The sequence below is a fragment of the Limulus polyphemus genome, unplaced genomic scaffold (assembly GCF_000517525.1).
Source record: "Limulus polyphemus unplaced genomic scaffold, Limulus_polyphemus-2.1.2 Scaffold993, whole genome shotgun sequence".
Taxonomy (NCBI): domain Eukaryota; kingdom Metazoa; phylum Arthropoda; class Merostomata; order Xiphosura; family Limulidae; genus Limulus; species Limulus polyphemus.
The window spans coordinates 102,238-123,557 of record NW_013666603.1 but is presented as its reverse complement, the minus strand read 5'-3'; the positions used below and the strand labels follow the sequence as shown (position 1 = coordinate 123,557).

Sequence of the window (21,320 nt, the reverse complement as noted above, 5' to 3'; positions counted from 1 at the left end):
CGCTTGACTCAATTATCTCTATCTTCAATCTATCTACCCATCTCTGCAATTCTATCTTTTTTTCGCTGGCTTTATTTGCCGGGCTTATATACTAAAAAAAAAGGCGCCTGGAACAAACTAGAGTTGCCAGGAAAATTCATGATCCTTCTAGAAACTCCAGGGTCGCGTGACTTCCGCTGTCGTAATAATACTTTAGTGTTCTTTTATTTATTTATAAGTCCTTTATACATGCTAATGTTGTTTCACATATTTTTCAGTCTTTTATACATGCTAGTGTTCTTTTATATATTTATCAATCTCTTATACAGGCTAGTGCTTTTTCATATATTTTCAATCTTTTAAACATTGTAATGTTTTTTTAAATATGCTTGAATCTTCTTTTATACATGCTAGTGTCCTTTTAACTGTGTTTAATTTTTCTTTTATACACAGTTTACTATTTTTCTATGTTTTTTATATATGTTAGTTGTCTGTTAGATACGCTTCACTCTTCTTTTATGCATGGTAGTGTTCTTTTAAATAAGTTTCAGTCTTATTTTATGCAGGTTTGAGTATTTTGTATATGTTATAGGGTTTTTATACATCCTAATATTTTTCTAAATATGTTTTAATTTGTTATATGTTTTATAATATTTATATATGATTGTGTTCTTTTAAATGTGCTTCAGTTTTCTTTTATATATTTTTCTGTATTTTATACGTTTAATGTTGTTTGAAACGTGTTTGAATGTTCTTTAAACACGTTTCAGTATTTTTATATAGCTTTCATTTTTATACAAGTTAGTGTTTTTTTAAATATGCTTCAATCTTCTTTGGTATAAGCTAGATTTCTTTGATATATTTTTCGGTATTTTATACATGCTAGTGTTCTTTCATATATGTTTCGTTTGTTTTATCCATACTAGTGTTATTTTATATTTTTTCGTGTGTTATATATACTAGAGTTCTTCTAAGTATTCTTTAATCTTCGTTTATATACCCTTATGTACTTATATATACTTTTTCAATCTTTTATGTAAGCTAGTGTTCTGTTAAAAATTTTCCAGTCTTCTTTTGTATATTTTCAGTCTTTTGTTATATGCTGATGTTCTTTTTTTTTTACATTTTTAGTCTTATATACACGATAATGTTTTTTTTAATATGCTTGAATCTTCTTTTATACATGCTAGTGTTATATGTTTTTCATTCTTTTATATATATGCTAGTCTTCTTTTATGTGCTATTGTTATTTTAAGCATGTTCCACTCTTCTTTTATATCTTGTTTGGTCTTTTATATATGCTTACATATATATATATTTCAGTCTTCTTTTATACATATTTTTCAGTGTTGTTTAATATATGCTAGTTTTCTTTTAAATATTTCTCTGATTTCTTTTAAGTATGTTTAATGTTCTTTTATACACGTTTCAGTGTTTTTATATGTTTCAGTATATATGCTAGTGTTCGTTTATATATTTTCAGTCTTCTTTTGTATATGTTAGTGTTCTTTTATATATTTTTCTGTCTTTTATATATGCTACTGTTCTTTATATATTTTTTAGCCTTTCATAGATGTCACTCTTTTTTATATATATCCTAGTGTTGTTTTAAATATTTCTGTCTTTTTTAAATACGCTAGTGTTCTTTTATATATTTTTTTCAGTCTTTAATACATGGTACTGTTACAACAGCGGAAGTCACGCGACGCTGCGAGCATGCGCGCCGGAGTTTCTAGAAAGATCACGAGTTATTGGGAACCTCGCGAATGTCCCAGTGTCTGCTAGACGCCCTCTTTTTTAGTATATAAGCTAGCAATAGATAGATTTGCAGATAACTGAGTCAAGCGAGCGGTAGTGACTGTAAGTAAAGTGCGCGAATCGTTGTGAATTGTAAAGTGTGTTTAAGTTAAAGTGACTGTGGAAATTAAGTGTATTACAAAGTTTGTAACAAGAAAGAATAAACTTGTTTTAATCAAGAAGGGACTTGTATCACTGAAGTCACTCGGAAAGAATTTTTACCGGAAATTATCAAACAAGCAGATAGTAACAGTACTATTCTTTTATTTTCACTTTTTTACATATGCTAGTTGTTTTTTATAGGTGCTAATGTTCTTTAAACACGTTTCGATATTTTCATATATCTTTCAGTCTTTTATATATGTTATTGTTCTTTTCAGTATGTTTCAATCTTCTTTTACATATGCTAATGTTTTTTTATATTTTTTTCAGTATTTCATACACGCTACTGTTCTTTTAACTAAGTTTCAGTTTTCTTTTATTGGATGATTTTATGTGTTACGTATGTACTGACTTCTTATTAACATTACAAAAGTAGCTATGGGATAGATATGTGAAAAATTATTACACAAGTAAAACTGATTTTATTTATTTAAATGTTGAATAGAATAGGGTTCATGATTTAGTATATTATCACACCTAATTAAGACAATGTATAAATACAATACATGTCAATGGATATAAAAGTGACCGGAAATTGATAAATATATATATATATAAATATATATATATAGCAGAGTATACATAATGATCCAGATTGACACATTTGTTATGAAATAAATACACCAATTTGCAAAACAATTTAATTTGATCTTTCCTCAGTTACGTTGAACAAACTAGTAAATTCCTATCATTATTACAAATGACGTGCGAAAAATGTCTTTTGTATTGAAGGGTATCTTAAAATTTCCATTTTGCAAGGCAATGAAATGTGTGTGTGACACATTTAGACATGTTATGCAATATTGATGTGTATGGTTTTGATTGAAATATCGAAATTTTGTTTACGTTTTCTCAAAGCTTCCATGAAGGAGGTAAATTCCACCTTTTTTAACCCATATCTCAACTTAATTAAGTTGGTATTTTACCAATCCAGAATATTTCTTTGACGAATAATTTGATATTTATTTTCACGATCATAACGGTGTTAAAGTTTCAATTTCATTTCTTTTACTATTTGACATTAACAAAAATCATTAAATGGATACATTTTCATTCAATAAATATTTTGTTTTGATTTAAGCCAACGTAAATCAAACCACTCCCTTTTTCTATAATTTGGTCATAATTCTACAAGAAATAAAAACAATTCGTTTCTTAGTAGTAAATGTCTTTATAAATCACAGAGAAAAACTGAGTAAGCAATCAGAGATATGTCGATACTATAGCGTACGGTCTACAAAGACATTTACACTATAGGGTACAGTATACACAGATACTATCATCATCACCGTTTTAACTTTCGTTTATTTGCAATTGGCGCCATCTATTATAAGCAACGCTTTTAAGAAGGCTCAGAAGACACCAAGGAAATGTGGAATAAGGTGGAAAGAATTATACTCGACAGTGCTATAGAAATACTAGAACGGTCAAAAGGAAGTATACCTACTGATAAGGAAACATGGTGGTGGAGCAAAAATATCCCAAATGTTATGAAGAAAAAGTTTATTAAAAACGTGAAGAAAGCCGTTACTATGGGAAAAGACTCTAATGAAAGAGAAGGACAAAAGATAATCTACAAGTTAGAGAAAGCTAGAGATCGGGTGACAAAGGACATTACCAAAACGAAAATCATTAAGGACGTAAATGAAGAACCAATATGTGATGAAGAGTGGTTTTAAAAGAGATGAGATGAACACTTCAACCAATTGCTTAACAAAGAAAATCTAATGTAGCCATGTCCTCATGGATAGATCAAATTTCTTGGTAGGTATTTCGATTTAATATCACACGGGGTTTACGAAAAACTTCAGGAGACAACCTGGTACACTGAGAAATAGATGTTCCTCATTTTACCCCACAAGTAGTAATAGATTAGAGTTGTACTTGGAAGTTTGTGATTAAGGTAGTAGTGAAAAGATGTTGAATTTGGCTAGTGAATGTGTTGAGCCAGAAGAAGGTCGGAGAAGTTTGATGCTGCTTGGTGAATGGGATACTTATGGAAAATGGAATTTTCCTTGAGACAAAGACAAACAAACAGCTCCTGTCAGACATATGGTCCTTCAGAGAGGAAGGGATCTATAAATCCTATGCCTAGAGAATTTGATGTGGGGTGAAACGGGAGAACCCCAAGAAAATCCACTTTCACTAGTCATGCACCAAATATTCTACCTGACCAAGCCCAATGAAACCAAAAATAATTAACGCAACAGATGGTTAAGACTGAAGAAAGGAGTGATAGGCATAAAAGGAATAAATCAACTATGCCTGACTAAAGCCATAGGGTCTTCTTGAAAAGGGAATGACTGAATGGTCGTTGCTGACTGAAGGGGACCTGTTATTTCGGCCATCATCATTGCTGTGGCTAAGGGTGTCAGACACAAAAGTTTGGAATTAATAAAGCAAGCTGTTATCAGGGAAAAGGCTCAAATGAAAAAGGATATACATGACAAACTAAAAACCAGAGAAGGACAGAAAATAATCTACAAGTTAGTGTTCGAATGAAAAACATTAAGTTCATAAATAAATAACCAAAACCTGATGAAGATCAGTTAAAAGAGGTGGTGTGAATACTTCAATAAAGAATATCTAAGGCAGCCATGTGCTCATGGACACAAAAGTTTGGGATTTATACGACAACACTCTGAAAGTAAACAAAGAACTAGAAAAAATGAAAACAGGATAGGTAATTTGTCTAAACAAAATCCCAATTGAGACATTGGGTCATGAAGGAGTGAAATGGCTGATATGTTTATTTAACGTTATAACTATAGCTATTTACAAAAAAAAAAAAGTGACATCCAAACGTGGGAATTATCAAGGAAGAAAACCGATGTTTCACACAATGAAGATATGGAAATGGTTAACAGAATAAAGAACCAGTCAAGAAAGCTCAATCTCAACAAATCAATTTGGATTTATACTGGGATGCTCAACAATGGATGCAAAAATAGCCTTGAGGATTCTCATTGAGAAAGTGATCTGGAGTAGTTTGAGGATGAATTTTAGAAAAGTTTATCATTCATCATTGACATGTATAAAGATTGTCAAGTGTATATATGAACACTTGTATACGAGTAAAATGACTTTCCAATAGCAGTGGGACCACACCAAGGAAGCACTTTGAGTACCTATTTATTCACTGTCGTGCTCATACATGGATGGAAAAGATTGAAGGTCACGTATCATGGACCATGATGTAGGTGAAATGATGTAATTATATGTAATGAAAGCCAAAGCAAACTAGAAGAGAAGGTATGCTGATAGAAGGTACATTTAGAGAAGAGTTTTGAGGTATAGCAAAAACCGAATATATGGAATGTAGCTTTAGTCATGATGCACAAAATGACAGAACCACTAACATTCTTGGAGAACCTATAGTACAATCACAAAAATTTAGATATCTAGGATCGATAATTCAGAGTGATGGAAAGATTGAGGAAGATATTGAAGCTAGGATAACAAAAAAATGGATAAAATAGCGCGATGTATCTAGAGTCATATACAACCAAAAAGTGTCTGTGAAATGGAAAGGCATAAAAACAATAGTCCAACTAGTAGGTGCGCGTTCAAGACAAATGCGGAAAAAAACATGCAAACTTTACCTATGACGGAGATGAAAATATTGCAGTCAATGTACAGAATGCATACATACAAAAAATTGTAGGTGTGACAGCCATAGCAGAAAATATACAAGAAAGCCACCTTGGACAGTATAGGCACATCATACAAAGACCAAGGATCATGTTGGAGACATAATCAGCATGATGGTCTGACACCATTAGAGGGCAAGGAAATGTGTGTGCTACTGAAGAGGAAGATATCATAATGGATCATAACTGGAAGCAAAGGACTTGTAAAGCAAGCCCCACAATCAAATGGGATAAATAATGGTAATCACCATTCATGAATGACTTTGTGTAATTTTCCTACACATGTGGGGGTCCACACGAATATTTATGTAGACATATATATTGTCATATACATTTACCTTCATTATATGTTGCCACATACACTAATAGCTTTTAAACAGACTGCCTCTGGCTTCACACTCAACTCACGTCATAACTGTTTCAACTTGGCTGAGTTAGGTGCTGCCATCCACAAACTAAATTCGAGTATTTTGCTTTTCAAGTTCACACAGAATGAACTTGACTGAACTAAAACATTTAAGCTAAAATTCTCATGTCATAATTAAATTTTTCGTGCTACCATTACAATATATTTCAATAAACATTCAAATACAGACAGAACTCTGTCTTGCATATAAGGGAGTTCTTCCAGCCTCACAAATAGCAATATTTTCTGCAGTATCTGTTACTCTGCTAGATCAGGTGAGTGATTCTTACAAAACAATAGATGTATTGCCTCGGAAAAAAACCTCTCCATAGCTCAGAAAGCAAGGGTCACAAAGCTCTTTGTACTTTTTTTTTTGGAAAAACTATCCTCTTCAGTCATGCAATTTGTTGATGCATCAGGCATTATATCAACTGGAACCAGTGGTCTTGTGTTAATTAGTAGTTATAAAATGTAATCCATACCTTACTACTGAATAGCTCAGACAGCACAGAAAACTACTTTCTTTCAGTTACCAATTGCTCGAATTAATGACTATCTTAATCATACACGGTATTTCGTGTTATTACTCAGGATTCTGTAGGCAAGGGCAGCAATGCATTTTCAATCAGTGATCTTTAAACTAAGTGAATGTCCTAGCTATTATACAAGTGGTGACTGAACAATGTAACACATACATGATGCATCATGTCACTACTCACAAGCTTGGAAATCAAAGGTGACAATGCCTTTTCAGTCATTAACCTTTCGACTACCTGACCATCCTAGTTATTGGTAATCAAGTTTATCGATCAGTAGGCTGTTGGCTGTGACTAGATAAGCTGTAGTGTTTGTTTGTTAGTTATTAAGCACAAAGCTACACAATGAGCTATCTGTGCTCTGCCCACCATGAGTATCGAAACCCGGTTTCTAACATTGTAAGTCTGCTACATACCGCTGTGCCACTGGGGGGCAGTAAGCTGTACATTACCTTTAAAGCTAGCACAAGCTTTCTCATCTGGCTTGCTGTAAACAGCCAGACAAGGACGCTCAACTATTACCCCCTTATACAAATGATTGATTGAGTCAAAACGATGTGTGTCCCTGTTTGCCAGACTAAGGACTCAGTCATATTGCAAGATACATGACTTTATACCTTTATCTTATTACCTTCCTGGATTCAGTTTCGTTTGTATGCCTTGTGCTTTTTCAATTAAGTTTGAAGACAACTTGTATTTCGTCTGTTTGACTGGTGCTATCACATTACAATTTATTCTCTGAATACATACTTGAGACATTAAGCTCTAGGATTACATACACAATCCTTAAGAGACACCACTATCGATTTCCTGAAACAAGGTAACTGTAAGCAGTTTTCCACAGGGAATAATTTTGAAAATGACAAAGAAGCAAAGGTAACTTGAAACAAATTGTTTTCTTTTTTACCACATGTTATATGAAACCTGCACACACTCAGAACACAAGAGTAAATTCAGAATGAGTATTAATACTAAGAAAGAAACCCATGGTACATTCCTCATACCACAGTACCACCTGAGACTTAAGTAACTGCCTTCTAATTTACAAAGTCTTATGATTTAAGTTCAACTTATTCACAACAAGATAAATTAAAAATTGGAAACCTAAAAACCTGCAAATAGGGATCATAAAAATTAAGGAAACAAGGCTGGAGATACTGTAGACAAAATTTACTCAAACTACAAACCCCTATTTTGGCTCCATGCTGTTACCTAGAATTACATTTGGTGGAGTCAAAATAGGGATTTGTAATTTGAGCAAATAACGTCTACAGTACTCCAGCCTTGTTTCCTTATTTTATTTTTTTCGATCCTTATTTGCAGGTTTTTAAATTCCCAATTTTTTATTTATCTTGTTCCCTGGCTTTTTTATGCTCATCTATGGGCAAATGATTACTTGATGTGGTAGCTAACTTTATAGTTTGTAATGGTAACAAACACAGCTAGTAGCTAGATGATATGGTTTTTAGTTTTACATAATATAGGGGATAGTTCCCTAAAGACACCAATTGTATAGACGTTATGCAGTCATGTGACTCAAAGCAGAACTAGTTTTACCATCTTCCATTTCAGACATAAACATGATGACTTTTTCCACTGCAATGTTACATTGTGTACAGGAAAACTTTGTGTTTAGTGCTTTGATTGGTGATTTATGGCACAAAGCAACTAGGATATCTGCACTTAGAAAAAGGATTCAGATGAACTGTCTAAACATCAGTACAAGGTAAAATGTCAGCAATTTGGAATGGCTATGATGGACCTCTACTCTATTCCCCTGGCAATGACCACAAGTTTAGCTCCCACTTCATTAGTCATGTTGACAAACTAAGACAGTTATGGGCATTTCCAACATGGAATACCTAGAGTTTTTTCAGTTATCTAGTTTATAATTTTAGTGCATCATATTGAAGGCATACAAAGTTTAAATGCCTATAAATACTTTGTGACAGGCTGGTTGCACAGTGTCAGACTGTGAAAAGTGTACAACTCATCAGTTTTTGTAATCTACTTGAAGGTAAAAAAACTTTTAAACTAGATGAGTTCTAATTCATCGCCTATATTTCCTTAGCAATATTTCTTATGCACTGACGATTGATATTCTTCTAAATTTAAAGAGAGTCGACTTGTTTGTGAGGTTATTTCCTAACTTTTACTAAATCTATTAATATCAAGCCTAGGATCTAGATCTAATTGTTTAACGACGTAATGCATGGATTATAATGTTATGTTACATCTACATTTGCATTTTACAGGCCCTATACTAGTAAAGCTTTTAATGCATGATTCTATCCAAATATTCAGTTTTCATGACACAAGCAATGTGAAACATCAGCTACAGGCTCCTAAATATACTTAAGTTTCTGAGATAATATAATTTATTAATGTGTATATGGATATATGTGTAATCAATTGCACGTGATAAAATGACTCAGTAACAATTTACAGCAAAATTTATATTTTCATATTTGTGAAGTACTGATCCTGTTTGACAATAAAATGGTTAAAACATTAGGACTAACAAGGTTGTTAAATTACCAGTAGTTCACACACTAAAAAAAATTATTTATTAATGCTGTATTTCAGCAGACATTCATAACTGTGGGCTTGGATGGAGTATTATATTAGGTGGGCTTGTCTGGATCTATATCAAAAAAATTTCACTGTTCAAGCCCATAGCTTGAAGCTTTTGAGGTGCTAGTATTAATATTCATGATATTTTCATTGTCTGAAAGACAATAATTTTAATAAAATATGAATATGTCTAAAGGTATGTCATTCCCAATGACTGTCTGACAGCCATTTGAGCATTTGGGTTGCAGTTCAATTAGAGGGCCAGGTATTGACTGCACATTGTATGTGTATAGCAAGAGTAGGAAAGTGTTGCTTCCATGTAGCAGCCACATTATTCTACATGGAGACAGCAACAAAGATGACCAAAGCACTTTTACTAACCATTTTTAGGTGTTATTCAATTACATGTACTGCATAAGATTTAAAATGAACAGCAGTTGCAAATGCCAGCCAACAAAAGCTCACCTACATTTATGAAGGAATAGTTACTGAATGCAAACTTCATGTAAACTTATCCATGTTCTAAAATACAACTGCACATTCAGCAATGATTTCAATTCCCAGATGTTTAATGAGATTTCAAGATTGTAGGTTAGCACATCATCTATGCATAGGAAGTTCAAGCTGCTGAATTTCAAGAACAGATTGCAGCCCACAAACAACTCGCCATAGATGTAAGTGCAAGGTTTCAACCCTCAAGATACCTTGAGCATCAGAACTGAAATGATGAACAATGAAAAAACCATAAGATGAATCTTTCTACTAACTGTTTACTTTGGGATGGACAACTGTGAAGATTTCTTTGAATATGACTTACGCATTCCAACCTTGAACAGTAGTGGAGGTAGTATCATGGTGTGGGCCTGTTTTAACAGCTGGGGACCAATGGCTGGTGGTGATTAGCCTCAATTGTGGATCCACTCCTTACTAAAAAATGGACTCTTGTAAAACACAGCATTCCCTTCTGAAGATGTAATATCTGATTGCTTTTAGTAATAGTAGTTTACATCAAGTACAACTCACTACTATTAATTATAAGCAATGAAGCAGTTAACAACCTTACTAACGTGAACAGAACAAGAGACAAAATGTAATAAAGAAATTGTATTTTGTTATTGCCAGCCAGAAACTGACTATCAATCAGCAAAGATAAACATGTTCGCTGCCACATAATAAATTAAGTCTATACAAAATCAAACATTCAAAAGGTGCTGGGGAGTAGTCACAGTGTCTCAAACTCATAAGCCACAACAGAAATTTGGCTTTGAAACATAACTGTCTGTGAACCACCGGTGTATCACGAGATCCATAACTAAAAGTTGGTTGTGACCCACTGGTGGGGTACATGGGAGCCAAAATTTTAAATTGCTCTTTTCTCTGAAAAATTGTAAGTTTCTTCTATATTTTACTTCAGTTAGCTAAAGGACACTGAACTGCACTCAGTTAAAATGTTTAATAGCTTTATTATTACTTTTTCTTATAAAGCATTAAATTACAAAAATGTTTTTAAGTAATATATCTAATGTTTAAGAATTTCTACAGATTAAGAAAGATGAAGGTATTTCACTCCAAAATGTGAGAAAATTTCTAATAACACAAGTTACAGGCATCCATTTTTTGCCAAAACCATACAACCAAAATTAAATATGTACAAGATAATCCCCATTTGTTTCATAATTTTACAGGAATTATCTTATCATCTTAAATTTGAGCTGATAGCCTAAAGGAAAGGTAGCTAGTTAGCAGCACCCACTACCAACTCTTGTCAGATAGAATAATGAGATTTGACTAGACAGTTTTTGCAAAAACAGATCATAAACCATGAATATTCAGTTTCATAGTCTGAGAATGTAACCACTAGGCAATGCATAATGCAAAAATAATCTTAATTTTGGTAGTCTTTAGCATTCCAAATACCCTGATAATGATAATACTTCAATGCCTAGTTATATGGGTAGAATTCTGCTCTTTGCAACTACGCAGGTACAGGTGAACTACTTTATGCAAATCAAGATAACATCAAAATTTTGAATTTGCAATGATGAAGATTAAGAAAGGTAAAACTTCATATCAAACATCCTGTGTGAGTGGTTAATTTCAGATATATGCAACATCAAGAAGATTACATCAAACCACGTGAATAGTTTGTTTTGAATATTCAAGTAAAGCTGTACAAGGACTATATGTGATAAATATCCTTCATTTTGAACTTGTAAGACTAGCAAGAGGACACCCACTGCCAACTCTTTGGCTATTCTGATTGAATAGTGAGATTTTACTATCATTCTTATAACACACTCATAACCCCAAAGTGCTGAGCACAATTTTGTGGCAATGGATTTACACCAGGAATCCTTTGATGCACAGTCCTGTGCATTAACCACTGGACACACCCAAGATGTTATATAATTTCCAGACATAGTTAGCAAACAATTATCCCAATATCATTTGTTTTATTAAAAAACAAAACAAAAACTTATCCTCAATGTCACTAATTAGATCACCACCTTAATGTAGTACTTCCTATAATACATAAAAAATATTTTGAATACAAAATCAGTTACATTGGTTGAATGTATTTATGCACATGCATGTTATGTAGTAATATTTCATTATCAATGGATTTATAATTCTTTAAACTGACCATATGCAAACATTTGATGTATCACACAAACATTTAGCAAAAGCTTTAGATCTGTCAAGTTTACTGAGTCAGTTAAAAAATGTTAGTTTCCAATTATAAATCTAAGAAGAATTTTCCCATAATTTTGTCAAGAATTGAAAGTTATTCATTGCAATATCTCCAATTAGAAAAATGTTTGACTGTAAGGAAACAGGTTTTTTAATGAACAGGTATTAATTTTATTTATATGCCGTTTTTTCTCCCAAAGACATGAATTTCAGTGAAGAAAAGATTACTTTTTTATTTTTTTATATTATTAGAAACTAATGTCAAATCTTATTTTAAATCTTTTTATAAATGTGTGGATGTAGTCTTATATCTTGAACTATTTTGAGATACAGTTGTGGTTTACTATACTGAAATTGTATTAGCTATTACAAAAAGTGTTGAAGTTCAAAGTTATGTGGATCAGATGATCAAGACACACAGTAGTGTCATGCCAAAAATAAACTAAACCACACGACACCTAGTATGTTATTAACAGGAATGAAAACTTTAGGTTTTCAACCATCCATATGGGAAAGCTCTGTTAAGCAAAACTCACATCTTTTGTATAGTAGGTCTCCCACATCTCCTTACCTTACATGCCAAATTCCAAAGAAATCTTTTAATCCCTTATCATTTTACATCAGAACAAACTCTTCATTTTCTTCTTTACACCAGTGAAAAGAAAACAAAAACTTCCTGTTTTCAAATTTGGTAAATAGCTGGCACATATGTTCCTCTAGCTTTACAGCAAATTTGGTTATAGTAGCTCAAGTATTCTCATAGGTATCAGGAAAATAAGCAAACATTACACTAAAATATTGTAAATTTTTGCATTCACCTGGAGAAAAATGGACTAACTCAATCACACTGAAATTTCTACCACACATTAGAGTATTCTTAAAAGTAAACCTTTTTAATTTTACAAAAATTGGATGCAAAATTCAGAAGTTATGAGCCTAAAATCAACATTGTGTAAATATTTTCATACAATTTTTGCATACTACCTTGCAACACAGTTCAAACTAATAAAAATGCTCCCCAGTATGTGATTGTCTTCATTTCTGGCATATGGCTAACATATTTTATAATATCACTTTATCTACTATATAAACTATACAAGAAACATGATACCTATTGAAAAACAACTTGTCTGAAAAACATGTGGACAAAAATAAAGCAACTGAAAGATATGAACTCAAAGTTATCGAAGTATTGAAGAAACCCACATGCAATTATAATGTCTCCAAATTTAATAGGTACTTGATGCTAATTATTCCAAACTATATCCTTTGTGGTTATTTTTTATTTTTACCTAATGTACAATAAGAAAGGATGATATCTATATCTATATATATATATATATATATATAAATTGCATAAGAAAGATGTGAAACCAAAGTTTGTGGCCAGTATGAAAAAATATTGATGATTAAAATTTTATGCAGACTATTGTGATTAAGCATTCAAAATTTTATAAAATTTGCAGAGTAAGCATATCTACTACAAGAAATCACATGGTCCACTGTTTTTTGTCAGTGCATAGATAAACATAAAACAGCAACCCAAGTGATTTCTTGTAGTAGATATGCATACATCTTCCTAATGCGACTCTTTTTTTTTGGCTGTACCCTTTTTTTTACAGCCATGCTGGCTCTGATTATATAAATGAGACAAGAGTTAAAAAATAAAAACTGAATGCTCATACTCGAATATTCCTGAAATATGTTTGCATTGGATAGTCATCCAAAGCTACACAAGGGCTATCTGCACTGGCCATCCCTAATTTTGAACTGAGAGGCTAGAGGGAAGGCAGCTAGTCAATAGCACCCACTGCCATTTCTTAGGATGTTTTAATGGAATATTGGGTTTTGACTATTTTCATATCACACCCACAGCCCCAAAGTGCAAAATACAGTGCATTTTTACAGCATCCGGTCCGCAAAAAGTGGACCTCAGGTTCACTGTCCACATACTAACCACTAGTTCATGTCCAAGCTTGTACTTGAAAAATTAGAAATATTTTTTTTTAGATAAGAATATTTCATACATAAAAATTATACTTATACTTACACCTTCATCAGAAAAAAAAAATTCTTTGTCATGAACTTTTTATTAACCCTGCATTAGTCTTCCGAGCAGACCTCATCCTAAAAATATTTAAATAATAATAAACTATTATTATTTTGGAAACAAAAAACACTAGCACTCAAAATTTTTTCCTTTACTAATCAAAAAGTGAACATTAAATATTACAATTTGTTTTTTTTTACCACCTAAACTAAGTGTAACAAATTAACACAAACTAGCCAAATACTGAAGCTACTGAGAACAACACACATGAACGTTCTTCCATCTGTCGGCACCAATATTTACAAAATACTTGGGGTCTGTGAAGACTCCAGAAGACTAATTCAGGGTTAAAACTCTGGAACCACAACATAATCTGCATTGTGAAAAATACAAGCAAGATTGTTTACGAGAAATAATCCAACAAAACTTAAAAATTATATAGTTGAAAACAAAATAATAATAAAAAAGAATTAGTCAAATAAGTGTGGCTGAATAATGTTGAACACTCATGAGTCATGGAAGATCCCATATACTTTCCTGAAATGGACTAAAATATTATAAACTAATATATATTTTCACCTACTTTTAGTGAAAATAAAGCTCAAGTTATATCTGAATTATGTAACATAAACTATAAGAAATACGACAGTATAAACATCTGATTTCGAGGTAACAGAATAGTATGAATCATTAAATTATTTAGAGGATACATAAAAGTTTTGTGTTTTTGGAAAATAAACTTATCTTTTTTGGTCATTTGAATCAAGGTAGATTACTTTCAATGTTTGAGTGCATTTGAGCAGTTTTGGGGAATTTTATAATTTAAAAACAAAACGTAATTGAACTGATGCTAATAGTTGAGAATAAGATTCTATCTTAATAAGTGTCCTACTATAATTTTTTTAGTTAAATAAAAGTAGAAAAACTATTAAACCTAGCACTAATTTTTAACCTGATAAAATTAACAATAAATATTCTAATACGTTCAAACAAATTTATTGCCTAGAAAATTATACTGTAAGTAAAAAATATTTAACATTTAGTACATTTACAGTATAGATTTATTGACTACGGGGATTAATGCCCCTCACTTTAACTTAATACTTTTAACTGTTAACTACCAGTAACAGCATCAATACAATTTAACTTGTTCATGTTCCACTACAAACAGTGCATATGAATCTAACAACTGAAATTACTGATAATACAGAACATTTAATTATTAAAAACGAAATTTCTCATTCTCACAACCTTGACATTTTAAAGAAATATGTATGAACATATGACACAGCCAACTCTGTGTACTGCTTGAGACAAAGATCACACACATTTAATATTGTGACACCTAAAAAAGCACATGATCTTACTATAATGGACATAGCGTGTGTATATGTATCTATGTAAGTGACTGAAATAATAAATACAATGTGGTGCCATCTACTGAATGACACCACAAACAAAAATCCATATAAATATTTCCCACTTTGGATATTCAAGGTTCAGACAATTAGAAAAACAACTACAATAAGTGCAACAACCATTTCTTTATAACAGAACACAATTTTAAACAAAAGTTCTCTCCTCATAACAAGAAAACAACCTTTACTAGGACTATATGCAAATGTTTGATTATATCTTTATTGATGTAATTTATAAATATTGTACTAAAAAAATTGAGTTCTTGAAAAAACTTATTTTTTCAATAATGGATCCCACTTTTAATGTATAAAAACATCACAGTATATCAGCACAATCTGAACATTTTTCCCATGCAGTATTTCCCAGAAAAATCCTTTTTAAGAAAATGTTCACTTTTCCAAATTTTTTTTTTCAGTGAGGTATGAATACTATGATTAGTAATAACTAGCACAAACAGCTGCCTTTAGGGCAGTATTTCTGCTGGTTAGTTTAAATCTAGTCCTTAATCATAAATGACTGAAGCATCTATAGTAGCATTATTATATAGTGAAGAGCTTGACCATATATTTTATAATTAATTCTCATGCTGAAAGTAAAATAACATTTTTCTATACATCTTTTTAGTAATACAAGTTACCTGTAGCAACAGATTGAATTTTTATTAATCTATTTATGTCATATAACAACCAAGAATTTGTTACATTTCTTAATCAGCTACAAGCCCTTTCTAAATGTTATCCTAGTCAATTAACACCAGATATTACATCAAATGTCTTTCTGCATAACTTTTTCTCACAAATTAAAACATGTTTATTTCTTCTTTTTTTTTCAATTCATACAAATACTGTGAAGGTTTCTTTGCTTATCAGTTGTATGCTGCACTTATGCTGTATTACTCTATTATCAATATCATTATCTGGACAAGCCAATCCACCAAATATGAACTGGTTTTCAAACTTTCAATTGATTTAAATCACCCCCAAAAACAATGTTACTTTCTTTGAGGTTTTATGTTTCTTCATGATCATTAACAAGTACTAGGTATGCACATAAAGAGGGTAAACACTAGCCCTACAACAGGTATTACATAAGAAAAACATATAAAAGTTTATACAAGTTACAGCAAGCAGTAACATGGGTAGCTTGAAGACAGCTGAATTAACTTTGATTTTTCTTACTAACATGGGCATCATTAAAAAAACAAAACAAAAAAGACATAAACACAAAATAAGTCATTCAAATGTTTCCAATCAGATATTTTAATTATGTAAATTTCTTGTCCTATAAAGTAAAACATAGCTGGTTTTGTTGTAATCTGACTATACCATCATGTAAACACACTTTAAATTTACTAATTTCCAAAAAGCATGCTACACTCAAACAAGAACTGACTTGTTTAATGCTGAGAAATAATTTTCTAACAGTTAAGTATATTATAATAGCTCTATTTCAACATGGATTGACATTTCTAAAAATCAGAGTTTGTAATGCATCAACTGGCAAAAATGTGTCAACTATCATATGTGCATTGCTTTCACAGTTTCTTGCTGGATTACCAGAAGGTAACAGATTTAATAAAAGATGTTATTAACAGCAGCAATATAAAATCTACTTGCATTCTTCAACTAAAATTTCTTTGGAAGTTTCAAACTAAACCATGTTTATGAAAGTACACTTTTATTCCCACTTCAACAACTACATACAGAAGATACAAATATGACAACTGTTCAATTCAGATAGTCCTAACCATAAGAATTACCAGAAAAAATAGAAAATGCTATAACAGAAATGTTGCAAGTTCCCTATGTAGGTTAGACTTACATTAAATCAGTAGAATTTACATCAGTAACACATTTTCTCATTTTGAACAAAACCAAAATTATCTACACTCCACTGTATAATTTATAAGTATTTTCAGTCTACATAGAAATTCACAATACTACTTATATATATATATATATATCTATATTTTTTAACTTTTCTCATAATTTTTGACAAAAACCCTTGAAATTGTGCAGGTAGGAAAGAGCTGTGAAGGTGAAAGAGGCCCAAAAGTATGGGGTAGAGCCAAGGGGCTTTTTCTTCTTGGATTTCGTGCAAAGCTACAAAAGAGCTATCTGCATTAACCTTCCCTATTTTTGAAGTAATAGACTAGATAGAAGGCAGCTAGTCAATACCATCCCCCAACAACTCTTTGGCTACTTTTGTCAAAGTAAATAGTGGGATTTGACCATCACTCTTATAATGCACTCATAAACCCACCCAAAGTATGGATGCCTTATATATTATTTTTTTTTCGCCAGTAATGTGATGTGAATCACTGGCCTGCACTCTGTCCAGGGGCTTTTTAAGCTCTCAGGTTTGACTAATCTGATTTACTTAAAAAAATTAGTACTAACATGTAAGTTGGCTGTTTAAAACAATAATCTAAAAAAAAAAATGTTTGAATTTTTGAAACTTGAGCTCCTACTTGGGTTAAAAGAGGTTTGGGGAGGGCTCTTGGGACTAGATCTATGAATTTGCATGAGCATGGACATATAAGAGATTGTTTAAAATAAGTATACGTGTTTATATTTTCGAAATTGTTATTCTGGGTGACAACAAGAAAATATGTGGCTGCAGATTTATCTGAAAACTGCATCAAGGTATTTCTGGCATGTAGACAAACTAGAGATTCAACTTTAACAGACTGGTCCTGCCTGTTCCAATATAATGGAAAATTAACAAAAACATGTAAATGGTCATTCAAAACTTTTTAAACAATTGTTATTTCTGAGAATTTTTCATCATGCAAGAATGAAACATAAAATCAATTATACAAATGAAAAACAATACAATGTAGGATGTCAGAGTACTGTTTGTTTGTTTTTTTGCATGAATTTTTTCTGTCTTGTCCACATTTTACATGACATAATTTAGTATAATACAGTATAACTTAACCTAGACTTAAACTTAGCTAAGACTTAACATACTAATCCAGAAACTAGAGTTTTAAAAGAAACAAGTGCAGTTAAAAATGTACTTTTTTTCCAATACCAGACTTCAGGGTTAAAATGAAATTTTTCCAACACAATGTCTGTTGAAATAATAATTGCCAGTATAAAAGGGTATTTTACATTCCAACTTGTATACCTTATGTATGCATGTTAATCTACAAATTTTCTGGCTTTAAATAGCATATACTTACTAACTTCATAATAATCACTCTTTTCATTACAAACCTTTAAATCTTTGTCTTTTATGTAGTTTTAAAGTACATGAAGAGGCCAAAAGAAATAGATACTGATGAAGAAATAACCTGGTTTGATATCTACTTTATATTCTTAACTACTCAATAATCACTTTCTCGGCAACAGTATCTTTAATCATTTAAAAACTTGCAGCATGCCTATTGATTTCTTGTTTCCAATAGTAAATAAATTATCATTAATTAATGGGTTTATTAGGAATTTGCTTTGTGGTATATTATACTTGCTTTTGAGATATAGCAAAAAAAACAATTCTTAGTATCAATATCAACCCAATTAGTGATGAATGGCTAATATATGAAGAAACAAGAAGTAGTTTTGCATCAAAGAATTTAATCACACACTAATGGTAACAAAAACTGTTAATAATCTCACTTCTTATACTTTCAAAAATATTGGTCAATTTCTTCCTTACAGTTTGTCACTTAGGTGGTGATTTTAGTAATACAGCTGCAGATAAACTGATCAAGAGCTGATGAAACTTGGATAGAAAGAATCCAGAGAAAGAGCAATGGATAAATCTATCAGTAACAAAAATACCAGAAGTATTCCTTACTTGCAAAAAAAGAAGAAAAAAGGGAAAAACCAAATTACCCAATGTTCATCTGCTTATTCCAGATAGGGGTAAATTAGTTATTACGTAGACCATTCTGTACAATAAAATATTATATTTCTGAACAAGCTAAGTATCTTTTTCAAGAATGTTCACCAAAGATCAGGTATCTTGCTACTGCTGGGACTGTAGAAGCCTTTCAACTGCAGCATTGACATCACCAAAAGTAGCAATTAAAGCTAATTCAAAAAGAAAAACATTTGATATCGTTGAAATATTTAAAATTAAAACACAAATATTTTGAAATTGGTTATAGAACTATAGTATAAGTTGTACCTAGAATACTTTTAATCACTGATAACATTTATGCTACTGATATATTTCTTGTAAGTATGTGAAAAACATAATACACATAATTTATGACTATTAAACATTCCCTTTATGTATCATTCTTGAAATATATATATGCTCAGCTTTACTTTCTATGACTGACAGCTAACCTTTTGTGATACTTTTTAAATGGATATTTGTATAGAATTATTAATAAATCTACAAAGCAATTTCAATAAAAAATTGTTTCATATCAAAGTATTATCTGAGTGAGTCCATCATTTCAAGACTCAGGATTAGCTTATATGATGAGAATGGCAAGGATCAAAGAAAGGGTTATGAACACACTTGGTAAAACCCAAAATTTTTTCAGAAAGCCTAAAGCACACTTATATATGCCATAATTCAAAAGTTGAAATAAGTTTATAATTAGAGAAAAAGTTGTACTGCAGGTTTTGCTCAGCTTCAGTTTAACAATTACAAGAACCTCTCTGTAATAACTTCCCTCATATTATTTAAATGTTGAACAAACTAAGAAATTAATAATATAAATAATAGTTATTACTATATGTAAGATAGCAGCAACAATAGGTTAAAAAGAAGTTTCATTTAATAGTGTACAGTCTATCCACAGATATGGAGGACTCAGAGCAAAAAGGCATTACATGACACACAGACATGAAGGTTGAAAAAATTTATTTAAACATTTCTTTTCTAAATTTAGAAAGAAATCAACATTTATACATTCAAATATAAATCATAAACAACAATTTGATGATAAATTTATTTACATATATTGATAATAAATTTTTAACGTAACTCTGTAAAAGTAGTGACACACACACACACACACACCTCGACTCCCACCCATACACATACAGTTAAGCTAAAACTGCTACAATATTGATGGACTTTAATTATATAGTTACTATGAATTAAAATTTCATAGGTTTAAAGTATCTTACCTTGTAAATTTGCATCTCGGTTTACAAATCCCATGGCTGTCAGCTGTTCAAGCTGTGTTCTATATCTTTCTTCTGGGGGCAGTTGTGTCTAAAAACAGAAATGTGTGCTTGTAGATATATGCAATAACAGAAACAATTATGAAAACAAAAGAACAATACATATGCGGGAATTACAAACAAAAAGTATTAATAATTAGATGGTAATTTTAATGGTACAAAATATTGTAACAAAAAATATGAAAGAAAATGAAATGCACTGTAAAGTGAACTGGTATTTTACATGTAAATCCCTTGTCTTACAAAGAGTATTACATGCTGTTTCATGTTGCCATACAGTTTATCAATGTATAATTATGGGATAAGTGATAAATGTCCTACATAACTCCCCACAATTCAGACAAGATATATGGTCACTTTTTGATCTTCTCAGTTTTTAAACCCCATTACAGCCTCCTGTTCATATCAGGAGAATTTGTGTGGATCAGATATGGTTATAATTGTTCCACTGGCTTCTTTAATGCTTTGATTACGACCTACATACACTGTAAGTAAGTGTGCAGCTCTCATGAAAGTTCTTTAGAAAAATGAAACTAGTGGATGAAATTCTTTTAAATTTGAGATGAAAGGTCCTATAAGTATGTAGTTTTACAAAAATAAGATATCTAATTTTGATTTTTTCTAAAGTAATGTTTTTCTCATGCTTTTTCTTTCTTTTCGCATGTTGCCTGTTCAACATGCAAAATAATTTTCATTTTAAGATTAAAAAATACTTTTATGCATCAGAAAAATTTTAAATTTCACACACGAAATCCTTAATGTCCAGATAGTTATCAAACCTTTATTAAGAAAAAAACTTTATATTTTCAGAAACGAATAGCTGTACAGGTTTGGTCAATTTGACTGATCTTGTAACCACCATAAAAATTAGGAAATAAATATAAAGTATGTCTTTTTTGTTTT

The 21,320-nt window shown here is 31.3% G+C and overlaps 2 protein-coding genes across 3 annotated transcripts in view; one reads left to right on the top strand and one right to left on the bottom strand.

The window, feature by feature from the left end:
* The first annotated feature begins 3,308 nt into the window (after window positions 1–3,308).
* On the top strand, window positions 3,309–3,617 carry LOC106461585. The gene has a single exon (XM_013921427.1). It carries the CDS (start codon window positions 3,309–3,311, stop codon window positions 3,615–3,617), a length of 309 nt encoding a protein of 102 aa, XP_013776881.1.
* Window positions 3,618–11,317: 7,700 nt separating this feature from the next.
* The window catches only part of LOC106461586 (ubiquilin-1-like), an 83,190-nt gene continuing 73,187 nt past the window's right edge, over window positions 11,318–21,320 (bottom strand). Inside the window, exons 11-13 of one of the 2 annotated variants that reach the window (XR_002611016.1) lie at window positions 20,361–20,448; window positions 13,846–13,922; window positions 11,318–12,613 (exon numbers count right to left, since the gene is read on the bottom strand). Coding sequence is in view for 1 of the 2 variants with exons in the window: in XM_013921428.2 (XP_013776882.1) it covers window positions 19,240–19,304; window positions 20,361–20,448 (153 nt within the window). In the remaining variant the exon portion in view is untranslated. Of the gene's footprint in view, window positions 12,614–13,845; window positions 13,923–16,924; window positions 19,305–20,360; window positions 20,449–21,320 lie in introns of those variants that run through there. The other variant, XM_013921428.2, reaches the window with a different exon arrangement.